The sequence below is a fragment of the Hyperolius riggenbachi genome, chromosome 1 (genome assembly GCF_040937935.1).
Source record: "Hyperolius riggenbachi isolate aHypRig1 chromosome 1, aHypRig1.pri, whole genome shotgun sequence".
Taxonomy (NCBI): Eukaryota; Metazoa; Chordata; class Amphibia; order Anura; family Hyperoliidae; genus Hyperolius; species Hyperolius riggenbachi.
Genome location: NC_090646.1, coordinates 146,349,799 through 146,365,175, shown reverse-complemented (window position 1 = coordinate 146,365,175; position 15,377 = coordinate 146,349,799). Strand labels below are relative to the sequence as shown.

At 40.4% G+C, this 15,377-nt stretch overlaps 1 protein-coding gene across 4 annotated transcripts in view; it reads left to right on the top strand.

The window, feature by feature from the left end:
• Positions 1-15,377, top strand: part of SNX25 (sorting nexin 25) — a 217,410-nt gene that overhangs the window by 120,941 nt on the left and 81,092 nt on the right. For 3 of the 4 annotated variants that reach the window (XM_068278701.1, XM_068278698.1, XM_068278697.1), the window contains exons 6-8: positions 10,694-10,764; positions 12,358-12,408; positions 14,143-14,172. In XM_068278701.1, coding sequence (XP_068134802.1) covers positions 10,694-10,764; positions 12,358-12,408; positions 14,143-14,172 — 152 coding nt within the window. The remainder of the gene's footprint in view (positions 1-10,693; positions 10,765-12,357; positions 12,409-14,142; positions 14,173-15,377) is intronic. The other variant, XM_068278699.1, reaches the window with a different exon arrangement.

Here is a 15,377-nt window from a genome sequence, read left to right as displayed (position 1 = left end):
GGACTGGGTCAGACTACAGTGTGACCTTCACTGATAAATGACAACTATAAAACACTTTCCTAGCAGAAAATGGCTTCTGAGAGCAGGAAAGCGATACAAAGGGTCAATAGTAGATTTTAGCTTTGGCATACTTCAATGAATGTGTCATTAAGCAAAAACAATAAAACAGTAGAAACGTAAGAAGTAGATTTAACCAATTCACCCCCAAGGGTTTTTATCCTAACGGACCAGAGCAATTTTCAGTTGTCAGCGCTCCTCCCTTTTATTCCCTAATAACTTTATTACTACTTATCACAAGAAAATGATCTATACCTCGTTTTTTTTCGCCACCAATTAGGCTTTCTGTGGATAGTACATTTTGCTAAGAATTTTTTTATTCTAAATGCATTTTAATGAGAAAAACAGAAAAAAAAGAAAAAAAATCATTATTTCTCAGTGTTCAGCCATTATAGTTTTAAAATTAAACATTCTCCTGTGGATAAAACAAACACGTTTTATTTGCCCAGTGGTCCCGATAATTAAACCGTTTAAATTATGTCCCTACCACAATGTATGGCGACAGTATATTATTTTGAAATATAAGTGGTTATTTTTCTGTTTGTTCTGGCCATAATTACAAGCCCCTATGTAATAAATTAAAATTAATTGTCCCCCATAAAATATAGAATAAAAAAAGCTGAGTCCCTCAGGCAACTATTTATTTATTTTTTTTAAGCTGATTTTTTTTTTACAAGTGTTTTTTTTGGGGGGGAGGGTTGGAAGTGTAATTTTATTTATGATGTGTATATACTTGAAAATGTATGTATTTTGTAGGTGTAATATACTTTTTGGCCACAAGTTGGCGCTAGTGAACACTCATAGGACGTGTTCACTTTTTTTTTTTTTTTTTACACTTTATTAAACTGTTACATTTCCTGTTTATGTGAATGGACGTAGCCGCTGTTCGCAGTCACGTCCATTCACTCCAGGCACTGCGATTGGGTAGAGGACCGTTCGGTCTTCTTCCCCAATCACCCAGCAAGGGATCCCGACGGTAATGGTGGCGGTAGCGGCGCGCACACGGCGGTAGCAGCGGCGGGAATGCGCGACGTATTAAAACGTCATGTTGCCGTTAATAGCGGTAAGCATGACGTTTTAATACGATAGGATGTCGGTAAATGGTTAAATATAAAATAAAACTGTGGAATCTTAAAAAGTGATTTTTAGGAGGAGGAGGATAGATACAATTGTTTATTTCATTCATTTATTTTCACCTTGGGTGTCCTTTTTAAAGGGAACCTGAAGCGAGAGGTATTTGGAGGCTGCCATATTAATTTCCTTTTAATCAATACCAGTTGCCTGGTTATCCTGCTGATCCTCTACCTCTAAAGGTGCGTACACACATGCGACTATAGTCGTTTGAAACGATCGTTCCCCGATCATTTCAAACGACGATCGTTTTAAAAAAAGCAGCCAACAACCATTAAGTCTAATGACGGACGAGCTAGATCGTTAAAAACGACCGATCTAGCTTGGCTGATTTTTTCCGACGACGATCGCTTGTAAAAGTAGTACATCGTTGGAAACGGTCGTTCGTACTAGGCTTGACATGCACATTTCGCTATTTCTCCATGAAACCTCTCATTTTTATGCGCAAGCGCAATAGTTGCTTTACGTGATGTAAGGTTCGTTCTAACGATCAGATCGTTACACACCTTTAAAAGCTAACTTTACTTAGGTCGTTCTTTCGTCAATTAAAAGTTTGTTTGTCGTTCAAAACAAACGATTGTTGTCGTATGTGTGTACATAGCTTAATACTTTTAGCCATAGACCCGAACAAGCATACAGCAGATCAGGTGTTTCTGGGTTTGGGCTGGTGCATTTTTTAAAACGATTGCAGGGGGAAAACCACTTGGCTAATGAAAGTGAATGGTATGGTGCACACCAGAGCGAGTCATCTTTTCCACAAACGCAATCTCGGGGCCTGCAGCATATTTTAGATTTTTGAGGCGTTTCTGCCTCAGTGTTAAAGTATTGGAAAGTGGAAAACTGCTCTGAAAAATGCCAGATCTGAGCGGTTTTCCAGGCGTGCTAATTACAGTAGCTGTTCAGTAACAGCTTTACTGTAACAATATTTGAAAGCTGCTAGAGGTTTTTGGTGTGCTCTGGGCCATTGTCAGATCTGACAAGATTAGCTGCATGCTTGTTTCTGGTGTTATTCAGACATTACTACAGCCAAATAGATCAGCAGGACTGCCAGGCAACTGATATAGTTCGAAAGGAAATACATATGTCAGCCTCCATAAACTTCTCGCTTAAGATCCCTTTAGGATAGCGACGTATTTAGCAGTTCCTTTGTATGCACTCGCAATGACCAAAACAAACCTCACTTTATTAAAAAAAAAAAACCAAAACTAAAGCTGTAGTGCAATCCCAGAGGAGTAAATCACAGACCCCTTTACATCCCTGACTAGGATATGGCCCAGGTGGGGGGCAATCTTCAGCTGTCATAGCAAGTGCCTCTTAACCATTTACCGCCATCCTAACGTATTAAAACGTCATGCTTACCGCTATTAACAGCAACATGACGTTTTAATACGTCGCGCATTCCCGCCGCTGCTACCGCCGTGTGTCCGCCGCTACCGCCGCCATTACCGTCGGGATCCCGTGCTGGGCGATTGGGGAAGAGGACTGAACAGTCCTCTACCCAATCGCAGTGCCTGGAGTGAATGGACGTGACCGCGAACAGCGGCTACGTCCATTCACATAAACAGGAAATGTAACAGTTTAATAAAGTGTGTAAAAAAAAAAAAAAAAAAAGTGAACACGTCCTATGAGTGTTCACCAGCGCCATCTTGTGGCCAAAAAGTATATTACACCTACAAAACACACACATTTTCAAGTATATACACATCATTAATAAAATTACACTTCCAACCCTCCCCCCCAAAAAAAACACTTGTAAAAAAAAAAAAATCAGCTTAAAAAAATAAATAAATAGTTGCCTTAGGGACTCAGCTTTTTTTATTCTATATTTTATGGGGGAAAATTAATTTTAATTTATTACATAGGGGCTTGTAATTATGGCCAGAACAAACAGAAAAATAACCACTTATATTTCAAAATAATATACTGTCGCCATACATTGTGGTAGGGACATAATCTAAACGGTTTAATTATCGGGACCACTGGGCAAATAAAACGTGTTTGTTTTATCCACAGGAGAATGTTTAATTTTAAAACTATAAAGGCTGAACACTGAGAAATAATGATTTTTTTTCTTTTTTTTTTCTGTTTTTCTCATTAAAATGCATTTAGAATAAAAAAATTCTTAGCAAAATGTACTATCCACAGAAAGCCTAATTGGTGGCGAAAAAAACGAGGTATAGATCATTTTCTTGTGATAAGTAGTAATAAAGTTATTAGGGAATAAAAGGGAGGAGCGCTGACAACTGAAAATTGCTCTGGTCCGTTAGGATAAAAACCCTTGGGGGTGAACTGGTTAATTAATTCAGTCCTTATTCGCAGGATCGCTTATGATATCCCCACTGATGATGTGTGGAGGTCTCAGTAGGTCTGGCCCTTCGATTTCTAGAATTAATTAGTGTCTCTCTTTTTTTACAGAAGAACCGAATTCTGTAACATGCTTAGCCCCGATGTTCCCAACAGTACTGGAATAACCTTTACACTCACTGACAAGTAACTGCCTGAGAATGTGACAAGATGGTAGGAGATTCTGACATTTATTGACCTGTGCAGCACCGTATCCTCTGTGCAATGTACACGTCAGAAGTTCAATGGTAAAGAGGACCTGTCACAGTTCAGTCCCCAATAATTGTGTTAAACCAAGAAACCATATACAGTAGATTTGGCTTAATTGGATTTCACTGCTGCTATAGTTCTTTAGTTGCTTTGCTGAGCTGATCTCTCCTCCAGGAGAGTCAAATGGCAGGAATAGTTGTGATAATGCTTTTACTGGACCTGTTTCCATGTCAGGATCTAGCCGCCCATCTGATGGAGTTATGAATTAATGATGTGTTAGGAACAAATCCTTTCCTCTGCAGTGTGCTCTTTTAGCTTTGGTTGCATGATTGGAAATTGTCTGGGTAAGGAGCAGGGGATTTTTAGAAGGTAATTGTACCCACTCTTCTGCTATCTTTGATGCCTGCACTGCGCTTGTATTCCGTCTCCAGGCCTCCTTCATTAAGCCCTGCACTTGGCTGAACAGCAGTGATGTGTTTTTGATAACACTTTGCAGCCCTGCTGTTCATAAAACAATAAGTATTCAAATATCTATTTGTAGCTGATGTGTTGATGTTCTGGAGCTGAAAAAGATTTTGTTGCCTGGCGACTTAGTGTTCATTTTGATGTAAAAATAGCTATCCAAACCATGTCCGGTGCCACTGAGTGCTACCGACAGCCGAAATTACATCTCATTAGTCTTCATCTAAGGTATGAGTTAGCAGGTCTGTGAGGGAGCTCTGCTAGTGTGCCAAATGACAGTCACTGTCAGGAAAATACAGCTAAATAGCAGATTGCCGCATCATTATATGGTTTTCCAGTTACTTTAGTAAATTGATGGTGGGGAGGGGGGGAGTGTAACTCTTATTTATGGATAGATCAGTCTAAACAACTGCTGGTTTTTAAACCATCATTTATCTGGTTAGAGTTGATATGGTTACTTCATACATACCTCATGTATATGTGTTGTGCGGCTTCAATGTGTAGAGTCCAAATTCTTGAGATTGCTTTCCAGTCTAATTAGACAGAAGGCATATTATCATTATTATTATAATTATATTTTATTTATGTATTTATTTTTAATATTTATATAGCGCCAACATCTTACGCAGCGCTGTGCATTTTATTTGTCTTATCACTAGCTGTCCCTCAAAGGAGCTCACAATCTAATCCCTACGATTGTCCTATCTCTATATATGTGTCATGTAGTGTATGTATTGTAGTCTAGGGCCAATTTAGGGGGAAGCAAATTAACTTATCTATGTTTTCGGGATGTGGGAAACCGGAGTGCTGGGAGGAAACCCACACAGACACGGGGAGAACATACAAACTCCTAGCAGATTGTGCCCTGGCTGGGATTCGAACCGAAGACCCAGCGCTGAAAGGCGAGAGCTATAATCACTACACCACCACGCTGCCCTCCATGTGCCCTCCATGGTTTTCCTAGATCAAAGGCAGTTGTGTGTGGTGCAGTGTTAGTCACGGAGAAAATCCAGTGATACCTTTAATGACTATAATTGTACAAGATTTGTTTGCAAGCTTTCAAAACTTTGTTTCTTCTTCAGGCATGTTTCAGAACTGGGTCAGGACCATACCTACCTAGATCAAATATATCTATCCAGAAACAAATACTACTCATGAATCCTGTACTGAGGCTGCCATTGCTAATGTTAAGGCCAGGACCCACAACGTGATTTTTATGGAGTTTTTGTGTGACATCATTTAACAGAGCCTTGTTAAATGATGTTGCAAGCCACTGCCACCCATGTCAATAGCTTGTCATTAAACAACTGTCACAGCGGATCTGCTTGCCATAGACTTTCCTGCATAAGTACCTTTGTTTGTACCCTCTTTAGGAGATGGATCAGGAAACGATTGTTTGTCGGATCATGGGTCGCCGGAAGTTCCCCAATCCATCTTCTGCAGTCATCATGTGGGAACCTAACTCTAGTGCCAGATCATTTCTGGTTTCAGTACTTTGAGTCACTGATCTGGAACAAGCATGTGGCGTGAGAAGTCATCAAGGGGAACATAGAGGTTTATCTAATATTTGCCAAAAACATCTTGCTTTTCCCCAGAACTTTAGGGATAGTGTTCTGTGGGCTGAAGAGCTAACAAGTGGAACTCCTGTGGTGGTTCATATGTTCTGTCAGATCCGTCCTAAAGATAGCACATCTTACCATGGTCACACATGAGTCTATGATCTCAATATTTAGTTCAAGGATAAATGGATTATGCAGCAGAGCAACAATCCAACCACACGAGTATGTCCACCCCTACATGGCAGAAATAAAACACAAAAACAGAATTAAGGTTTTGGAGTGGCCCAGTCAAAGTTCTACTTCAGCCCTGTTAGGATGTGCTGGAACCTTAAATGAGCAGTTTATTCCTCCAGTATAACAGAGTTAGAAATCTGCAGAGAAAAGTGGGGCAACATTTCTCCACAGTGATAACTGTAATACCAGACCTCTTGCTTGGGAAGTTTTTGATTGCAGCTGTTGCTGCAGAAGGTGACCCGCTTGATTACACAAGGTCTCACAGGTATCTCTGATTTTCAAAATAGAAACTTGCTTTATGATGAAAGTGAAGGGATCATGCCCATTGCCTCTTGACAGTTCCTTGATGCAACATTATAGAAAACAGGTGGAGCAAAGTATATTAGACCATAAAAATATTAAGACAGATGGGATGATGGGGTCTCAACCAGTGAACCCAATGATGCAGCTTCTGAAATAAAATATTCTGAGGCAGTAATAAAGGTCAGTCGATATGTAAATTTGTCACTGTGATAATAACACTACAACAGCATTATTATTTTTTTTTTCAAACTCTGCTTCCCCACCGGCTTACATCCTGAAAAGTTTAGGGCATAAGCCTTATATCAAGTATTATTTGCATCATTGTCTGAAAAACAAAAAAAAAATGGGAAAGCAAAGAAATCTTAACTGGTTGTAGCTATAAGTGTTCCATATGGAATATCAAAAACAAAAAGAAAAAGGAACAAAGCAGTACCATTTTAATATTTAGAAGTGACTTACCCATACATCCCCTTGTCCCACCACCCCCCTCCCCATATATACATGAAATAAAATATTCTTGCGTTAGGTGCTACGTTAAGGTCGCATAACGTGCACCTAACGCAATGCATGGTGGTGGTGGCAGAGGACGTTAGCAAAGAGCCGCGTTAAGCGGCTCTTTGATGCGTCCGTGATGCGTACTATAGTACGCATGCGCTGGTGGAGACCACGTGAGCGGAACACTCTGCATCACGTGGTCCCACCAGTGACGTCAGCACAGTGCAGTGAATATTAATTAGCCATGTGGCTAATCACTGCGCCTGTGCAAGCAGGCTAACGCGGTAAAGCCGCTCTAACGCGGTAGCATGCTGCACTCTAAGATTGATGTGCAGCGTTACAATGTAACGCAACGTGGGCACTGTGAACAGCCCATTGCAGTTACATTGCTGTGCGTTGGGGAACGTTACAGGCTGCACTAACGTGCGCCTGTAACATCTTAGTGTGTAAGTAGCCTTAATCTTTATTAAAAGCTATATTTTAGTCCTCTATACAGGATAGTAATTTAGTGTGTATATTATCTGATTCTGGCATTTGTAAATTGTTATTTAGAGGCTTGCAAGTGCTCCAGGCCAATTTATTTTAGCACTTGTGTATTATGTATTTATGGCCACTTGTCACTAGGTGGCAGTGTGAGATAACAGAGGACTTCTGCTTTCAGTTTCTATATTTTCTGCTAGCCGAGAGACCTCAAAGCATTCCAGGAATTTACAGCACAACAAGTTCTGCCGACTGAGGTCAAAAGCAGAGCACTTATCTCAAATGAGATAACTCCTTTGAAGCTAAGGGTTAACAGCTTTTGATAGAATAGACCCCCACCCCCCCAGTGAATTCTCCATAAGTGTATATGGAGTGGACACCCCAGTGAATTATTAGGGAAGGACATTCTCTGTGACAGCTCACAACAAAAACTCTGTGTCTCCGGTGCCAAAAATTTACTGTATACATCTTCATACTGCAAACACATTACTTATTAAAGTGGACCAAAATTAAAAATACAAGATTTCAGAAATAAAATCTATTTTCTAAATTTATAATAATAAATAGCAGCCTTTTTTTCAGCTGCATGACAAATCTAAAATATTTTACATTTATTGGAGGATCCCCTCCCTTCCTTTCATATTGCCGGGAGAGAATCCGGCAAACTGGTGGAGTAGATGGTGTCCAGCAAAGGAGGAATTGCTAATGGCTGCCACCTGTATAACCGTGTTATGCAAAGAGAAGGGTGAAAGGCAGTCACTGAAATACTCATAGGATTGAATGAGTGTTTATTTATCTTTGTATGTGTCAGAGGGGTGCAACTAAATATTTAGAATTAAAAAAATGTTTGGTTGGGGTCCGCTTTAAGCTTTCCCCACTTCACGTAGAAAAGTGTATCCCGGAGTTCTGCTTGCAAAGAGACTTGAAGTGCACATGCTTGTTAAATCTGTTACCTGCTGGGATCCAGGCCACTGATACAGTCTGTTGTTAGGGAGAGGTGGAGGGTGAACAGCACCATGGAACAATGGGGGGGGGGGGGGGGGGGGGGAGAAGTAGGAGAACCATGTCCTTGGCCGAGATGCTCCACCGGGCTGTACAAAGGTTAGATTCTCAGCAGGGGTGGCACTGATCAGACGCAAACCATATATTGTGTGTTCAGGACTACACAGTAACGCTAACCACCCATTACCATTAATGGAAACTACATATGTGTTTCCTGTCTTGCCTAATTGTAAGAAAAGAGGAATTTGAAAAAAAAATTGCTGTAGTCTCAAGTTATATGGCCATATTCATTATATGCATGCCTCTAATCTTTGCAGCGTCATAGATGTCCCTCCCCTCACTTTAACCTCAAATTTGCTGCCCTAACACAACTAGGAGGAGATTAAAAGCCCAAAGGATTGAGTCTGTGGCTGGCATCTTGTGCATGTAGTCATAATCTCAGCTGCTTTTATAAGCTGCACCATTAATCATTATATCTCAAAATGTGACAGCCTTTCTGAATAACACTGTTATTAATATGACAAGCAGAGAAGAGGGTCACTGAGAAAAAAAGCAGATAAAGTTTGCATAAAACTTGGAACAGAAAACTGTTGTTCAAAATGAAGTTGTAAGTCAATATGGGTATATTTCTGGTCTCTAATAGCCAAAGGAGACATATGAGGCCATACAAGAGAACAGCATTACAATATTCCCCTCTGCCTTTTCACCTGACCTATATTAAATAGAAATAATTGAGTCTACCCCATGCACAAATATAAGCTTACAGTATGCAAGAGTATTGTCCTTTCTTTTATGCCACACAGGCAGCGTAGGTGGGGAAGGCAATAGGGAGACCATTTCTGGCCTGGCTGCGAAAAGCGTTCTGCTATATAGGCCTTTGTGCTTGCATGGAGGCCATCACCAGACCCCCAGCATGCAGGAATTGGGATAGCTGGGATCTTTTTGTGTAGAAACTTTACAACCTGCATCCAGTACGAATGGAGGACAGGACTCTGCTAGGCAGGTGCAGGAAGGAGTAAGGAGTGCAGGACATGGGAAAATAGGACTTTTAGCATATATAGCATTGAGTTTTTCGTTTTTTTACTACTAAGGGGGCTTTCAGGTTCCTTAAAGTTGTGTACAAAATTATAGTTGCTCAGGTTCACCATGACTTACAGATTACTCAGTGAAAAGGCCTAATTCTCAACTTTTACCTTGGAGCTATTTGCCTGGCACTGATGAAGGCCAATCTAGCCTGAAACCGCTGCGTCTGCAAGTAGGATTAGTATAGCTCTGTATAGGCTATAGGCACACCAGCAGTTCTGGATGTGTTTGACTTTTTAGGGACATAAAGTAATTCTTTTCATGTTCACTTACTGAGCAGAAATAATGCACCATGGGAGTTGTTTCTTGCTCACATAAAGCTGAATATTTGAAAGTGTGAGTATTCTTCTAATATGTACTGTAAACTGTCAACATTATATAAATAAAGGAAATACAGATCTGTTGAGCAGAACAATTTTTTTTCTTCACCACAGTAAAGTTGAAGATGCTGTGATGCAATCTTTTTCAGTCAGTTCCTGGAACTGAGCAGCTTGAAGAGGAACTTAAGCGAAAAGGGGAAAAAATAAATCAATGCATTGCAAAGTGAGAAGTTAAAGAATAGAAGAGAGATCAAGAAATGATTGATATTCCCGATGTAATTTGTCCATATTGTTTGATCCACAATCAGCCTTCACATAATCATCTTTACTACTGGCAGACATGAAAAAAACAGACGGCACCAACTGCCATAATCTATAACCACACCCCCTGACTATGCAGTAGGCTAAAAGTTTTTTTTTTTATTATAGATATACATATGCACAGAGGGAGATACTGGTTATTTGGCAGTTGGAAACAACTGTTACTTCCTACAATGCAACGAGATTCACAGACAGGAAACTGTCAGCACCATGGTCATGACATCACACTGTGGGAGGGGTTTCACCACAATATCAGCCATACAGCTCCCCCTGATTATCTAATCGAGAAAAGGTAAAGATTTCTCATGGGAAGGGGGGTTTCAGCTACTGATTTGGATGAAGTTTAGTCCTTGGCTACAGTTCCTCTATAAGTATATGCTGGGGTTAATGGGTGGTGCCATTGCTTTTCATACATACACCTCATTGTAAGAAGCATACAGCTGACTGACTTCCGTGTGATTGCGTGTCACAGTGTACTTTTTTCAAAACAATAAGTCACCTGGCAGATCAGTTCCTATTGTTTTCATTGTTAATCAGGCTACATTATTTGCTTATAGAACCATATTGGCTATATGTGGTATTAAAACATTCTAAGCAATACAAAGCTGATCTATTTTATTTTGTATGCTGTCCCCCACAGCACTATTATACACTTTATTTGTGCTAATTGGTGTTTTTTTTTGTTCTCTGTAGGTATCAGATTGTTGTAGAAATCATTCAGGCAACCACCATCGGGAGCTTTCCCCAAATGAAGAGACAGAAAGGTGAGCGAGTTTATTCAGAGCTATGAAGTGCTGACTACAGGATAAGGAAATGATCTGCAATCTGGAGTACTTGTATTTTGTCTGGATCTACATTATTTGTTATATTTCAGTAACAGTACTGTTTAGACTTGCAGTGAGGGGTGTGTCTACAGATTGTGGGCCCCCTGCATTCACACGCCTTCTTCCTACACTTTTTGTAACTCCCCTTCCCCAGTTAGGCATCATACAACAGTGCGGCCCATGACTCACCTGCTCTAGAGAGTGTTATTGGAGGATGGGAAAAGGACATCTGGTGTGTGTACGGGCCTTAGGTGTAGCTAGGCTTAAATGTACTTAAAATTACTTTAAATGAGGTTCAGATCAGTGATACAGTGTCTTTATATTTTACTCTTGTAAAAGAACTCTTTACTCTTGTTCTATCGCAATATGTTGATTTTATTGAATAAACTCCTGTTCTAAAAAACTAAGTTTATAAAGTCTTCATCCTTACAAGCGACTGTTATTTCCCCTGTCTGCACAGCCAAAAAGTGCCCATACATCTAGCGTTTTTGGCAGCTGATTGACCAAGAGACAGATCTGTCTCTGATTGGAGAGAGATCTGTGGCGCCATAAACCGCAGGCCGATGCATGATTACTTAACCTGTCAGTTAATATATGAGGAAGAGGACTGAGAGAGTGGTGGACATCAATAAGTAAAGTATTCATACATGGGCACTGGAGGGGGAGGAGTGGCAGCTTTCTACGCTAGAGAAAGTGTGTGTGTGTGTGTGTGTGTGTGTGTGTGTGTGTGTGTGTGTGTGTGTGTGTGTGTGTGTGTGTGTGTGTGTGTGTGTGTAACACAATCATCAAGTTAGATGGTTGATAGTCAGAGGCCCAAGTCGCCAGATGTATGGCCACCTTAAGTCATTAGTAATCATACGCTTGTACATGGTTTATCAGCACTATGATAGAAAGAAGTCAGCTAGATCTAGTAGCCAATTTACATTTATAACAGCAGTGGGAACCATTTGGAAACAGATTATGCAAGCACAGATTGGAACAGACTGCAGCTAGATTTCTATACTTATTAGCACAGTGTAACAGCTTGCGCTGTACATGCTGTAGACAATGTGCACATGATTAAAAAGAAGGTAAAATAAAAAATGCAAATATATTGCTGTACTGTTGAGTACCCCATCAAAATCTGAGGGAAATCTACACCTCCGAAATGGAATGTGCTAGCGGGTACCTTCACGCACATAAATAGCATGAAAGAAAAAGAGAATTTCTAAAACCTCAATCTTTGGTTTACCTTACACAAATATGCAGTAGTACAAACTGAAAAATATTATAGAAAAGCCAATATACAGGCTAACCATCCAAATAAGCTAATAGTAAACTTTGCTGCAAGTGAATATTGTAGCATAACGTGCAAAACCTGAGAAAAGAACTTAACCCTAATTGTATTGAAGTCATCTGAAGTAATCAGCCAGCTCTGTCACACTGTCAGTGATTTTGCTGTTAGCAGCATTGTGATTGGCTGTCGCAAATCCAGCTACAGAAATTACTTATAATGTATAGATCTTGACTGAGTTTGATTGTATTTGTCTCAAGGTGGGATTTCAGTTAAAGAGCAACATCTCAGCCTATTATGGTGGATCCACGGTAAGAGTTCTTCTATCCAGTGCAGTCTAAAGCTATGTAGACGCTTTGTTTCCCTGGGCCTAGACTATTATTCAGGGCTAAAATCTAGAGTGCCTACAGCATACCCTGGCTGTATTCTGTTATTTATCTTGTATGACTAATGACCCTAAGCTCTACTGTTCTTGTGGGTGCTTCTGAGGTAGACCCTGCAGAATAGCATCTCCCTCTCATCCTCCCCTTTTCCCTGAGTTTGCCAGGAAACCTGTTTGCGGGGCAGTCAAAACCATTAATAAGTCTTTCCATGTGACAGGGATTTGAAGTGTGTAATAGCTTTAGACAGCAGTGGTGTCCTTGTAAGGAGGATGGTGTAACCTGCCTCGCACAGCTCAAAGGATGCAGTCCTTTTGGGGTTAGTGTGTTCATCGTCCTCTCTACTAGGGATGGTCGGAACTGATGATTGCCAATTCTGATTTCCGAGAAGTGTCTTTCCGATTTTCATGGAATTCTGCTGAAATTAATTGCGAAATGTTATTTTTCTGTTATTTTTGTCAATAACTCTAATTAGAATTTTTTTGGGCAGAATTTGCCATTTTTTTTCCCGGTGTACACTATTATGCGTAATTCTCATTTCCGATTGGCAGCTCTAGTACACTTGTGCATTCTCTGATTGGCCCAGTATTTCCGATATTTGTGATTGGTCTAAAAATTCTGTGGTATTCCAATATCTGTGGTAAAATACAGATTTTCTGATTGGTCCAATACTTCTGAGTCTTGTGATTGGCATAAGTCTCTGTAATGCGGTATTCCGTGGAACGCAGATATCCGCATACCGACTTCCATCGCAGTAAGCAGTTTTCTAATCGTAAATCTGCAGAATTCGGATGTTCATCCCTACTCTCCACAGTGCTAATGCTATGGAGTGCTGTACAGTTTGATTTGTAGACCCATCCAGTTATCAAAGACCTAAAGGGCAACTGTAGTGAGGTATATGGAGGCTGCCATAGTTATTTCTTTTTAAACATTACCAATTGCCTGGCAGCCCTGCTTACTGTATCTATGTGGCTTCAGTAATGTCTGAATCGCACCAGAAACAAGCGTGCAGCTAATCTTGTCAGATCTGACAATAACATCTGAAACACCTGATCTGCTGCATGCTTGTTCAGAGTCTATGGCTAAAAGTATTAGAAGCAGAGGATGAGCAGCAGAGTAGCCAGGCAACTGGTATTGCTTAAATGGAAATAAATATGGCAGCCTCCCTATCCCGCTCGTTACAGTTGTCACTTAAATGTTAGCAGTGTATTTTCCCTTCCTTCTCTTTGTGTCAGTAGCGTAATATAACCATATTTCAATGTGATTAGTAATACTTGCACAGCCTCCTCGTTATCCCTGTGTAGTTTTAGAATTTAGGATCTTTAGTTTCTTTTTTTAGCCCTCCTTTTTAAATTTGGTCCTGCTTGCTTTATTGTATGGTATAGAGGTTGTAGATTGGCGTTGTGTTTATATGGCTGCACTATGGAGGTATAGGTAACACATGGTTTGTCAGGCCCCCTTGTCTCACACTGATCTCTATTTTCCTTAATAAGGCATTAATGCTTGCAGCTGTCTGCTTTCTCGGTGGCCAGTTTCTCCACACCGTGCTCTGCATAATGATTATAATAAGTGAGAGAGACAGATCTAAGCAATTGCTGGTACTGATTGGAACTGTCTTATTTCTTTCATGCCTCTGTCGGGCCTTTCTGGTGCTTCTCTTCACAGTAGTGCCAGAGATCTGTTCTCTGCAAACCAGTAAGTATGCAGTCCATAGCAACAGTTATCCTAGTCTATATAGTCATCACTTAGTAATATAGTTCACCATATTTAAGAAAATTGGAACACACAGGAAAACTCAAAGGAACAGCTAGCAACATGCTGGTTAAATGGTTAGCGTTCTCTCCTTGCAGTGTTGGGGATTCAGGTTTGAATTTTGGTGAGGTCATTAACTGCATGGACCCTGTATGTTACTGTTATTATCACTTTGTATTTATGTAGCGCTAACGTATTCAGCAGTGTTTTACGTCGTAAATAGTCCTCTAAGTAACTATCGTTTAGGGGAGCTCACAGATGAATCCCTAATGTAGTTGGTCTTATGTACCTATTGGTGGTCCTTTATGGCTATCTCCACGGATACGATTCTCCAGATCTCCTGTCAACCAGACAACAGTAAATACTTGCAAATTCTTGAGGGCCGGGGTCAGTAACAAGAAGACAGGCTATGTCCCTCCTTTGAAAGCTTACTGCTTGTATCCTAGCAGTATCCTGGTTTCAGGGAAAATACAGTATACTTCAGCTTGCAGTTCTGGTTCATTGGAAGGCAGACAGGAAGATCTGCACAAGTCCTTTTGGGCGCAGTCCAGTGAGTGACTCTTTAACATGGTGGACAGCTTGTTTAAATGTTTTGTGATGTCTGCAGGGGTTCCTCAGAGCCCAGTTGTTCTTAAATCCAATGCAAGTCTCTAGGGTTGGGTAGCACCCATAGCTTAGCATTGGACTCTAGAATAGTCTTTCTCCTTACACAGAGAACTGTTAGTGCTTTGAAAGACTTATGAATCTTGAGAAGCAGTCATGGCACAGGAATGTAAAGCAAATTGGTTGGCTGCAGGTGGGATTGGTGGTACATGACCAGCTGCTTCCTAGCTTTGTAGTGCATTGAGCAGCTGAAAGTTAGTGAAGACAGCAGTGTGATTGATAATAGATCAGATTCCTGTTTGGTATCAGATTTAATATTGAGTGGTGCAAGTTGGTATGCAGATAAACAGTATCAAGAAAACATCATTTGTGTACCTGATCTAATAGTGTATAGCCACCTTTAAAGGTTATCAGAAGTGAAAAATCAACGAATAAGAAAAACAAGGATATCTATTCTCCTTCTCCTAAAAATGACTTACAAAGTATTTTATGGCTGTAATTTCTTATCAGTGAGGGTTATGCTTTAGTCTTACCCAATCCGACCC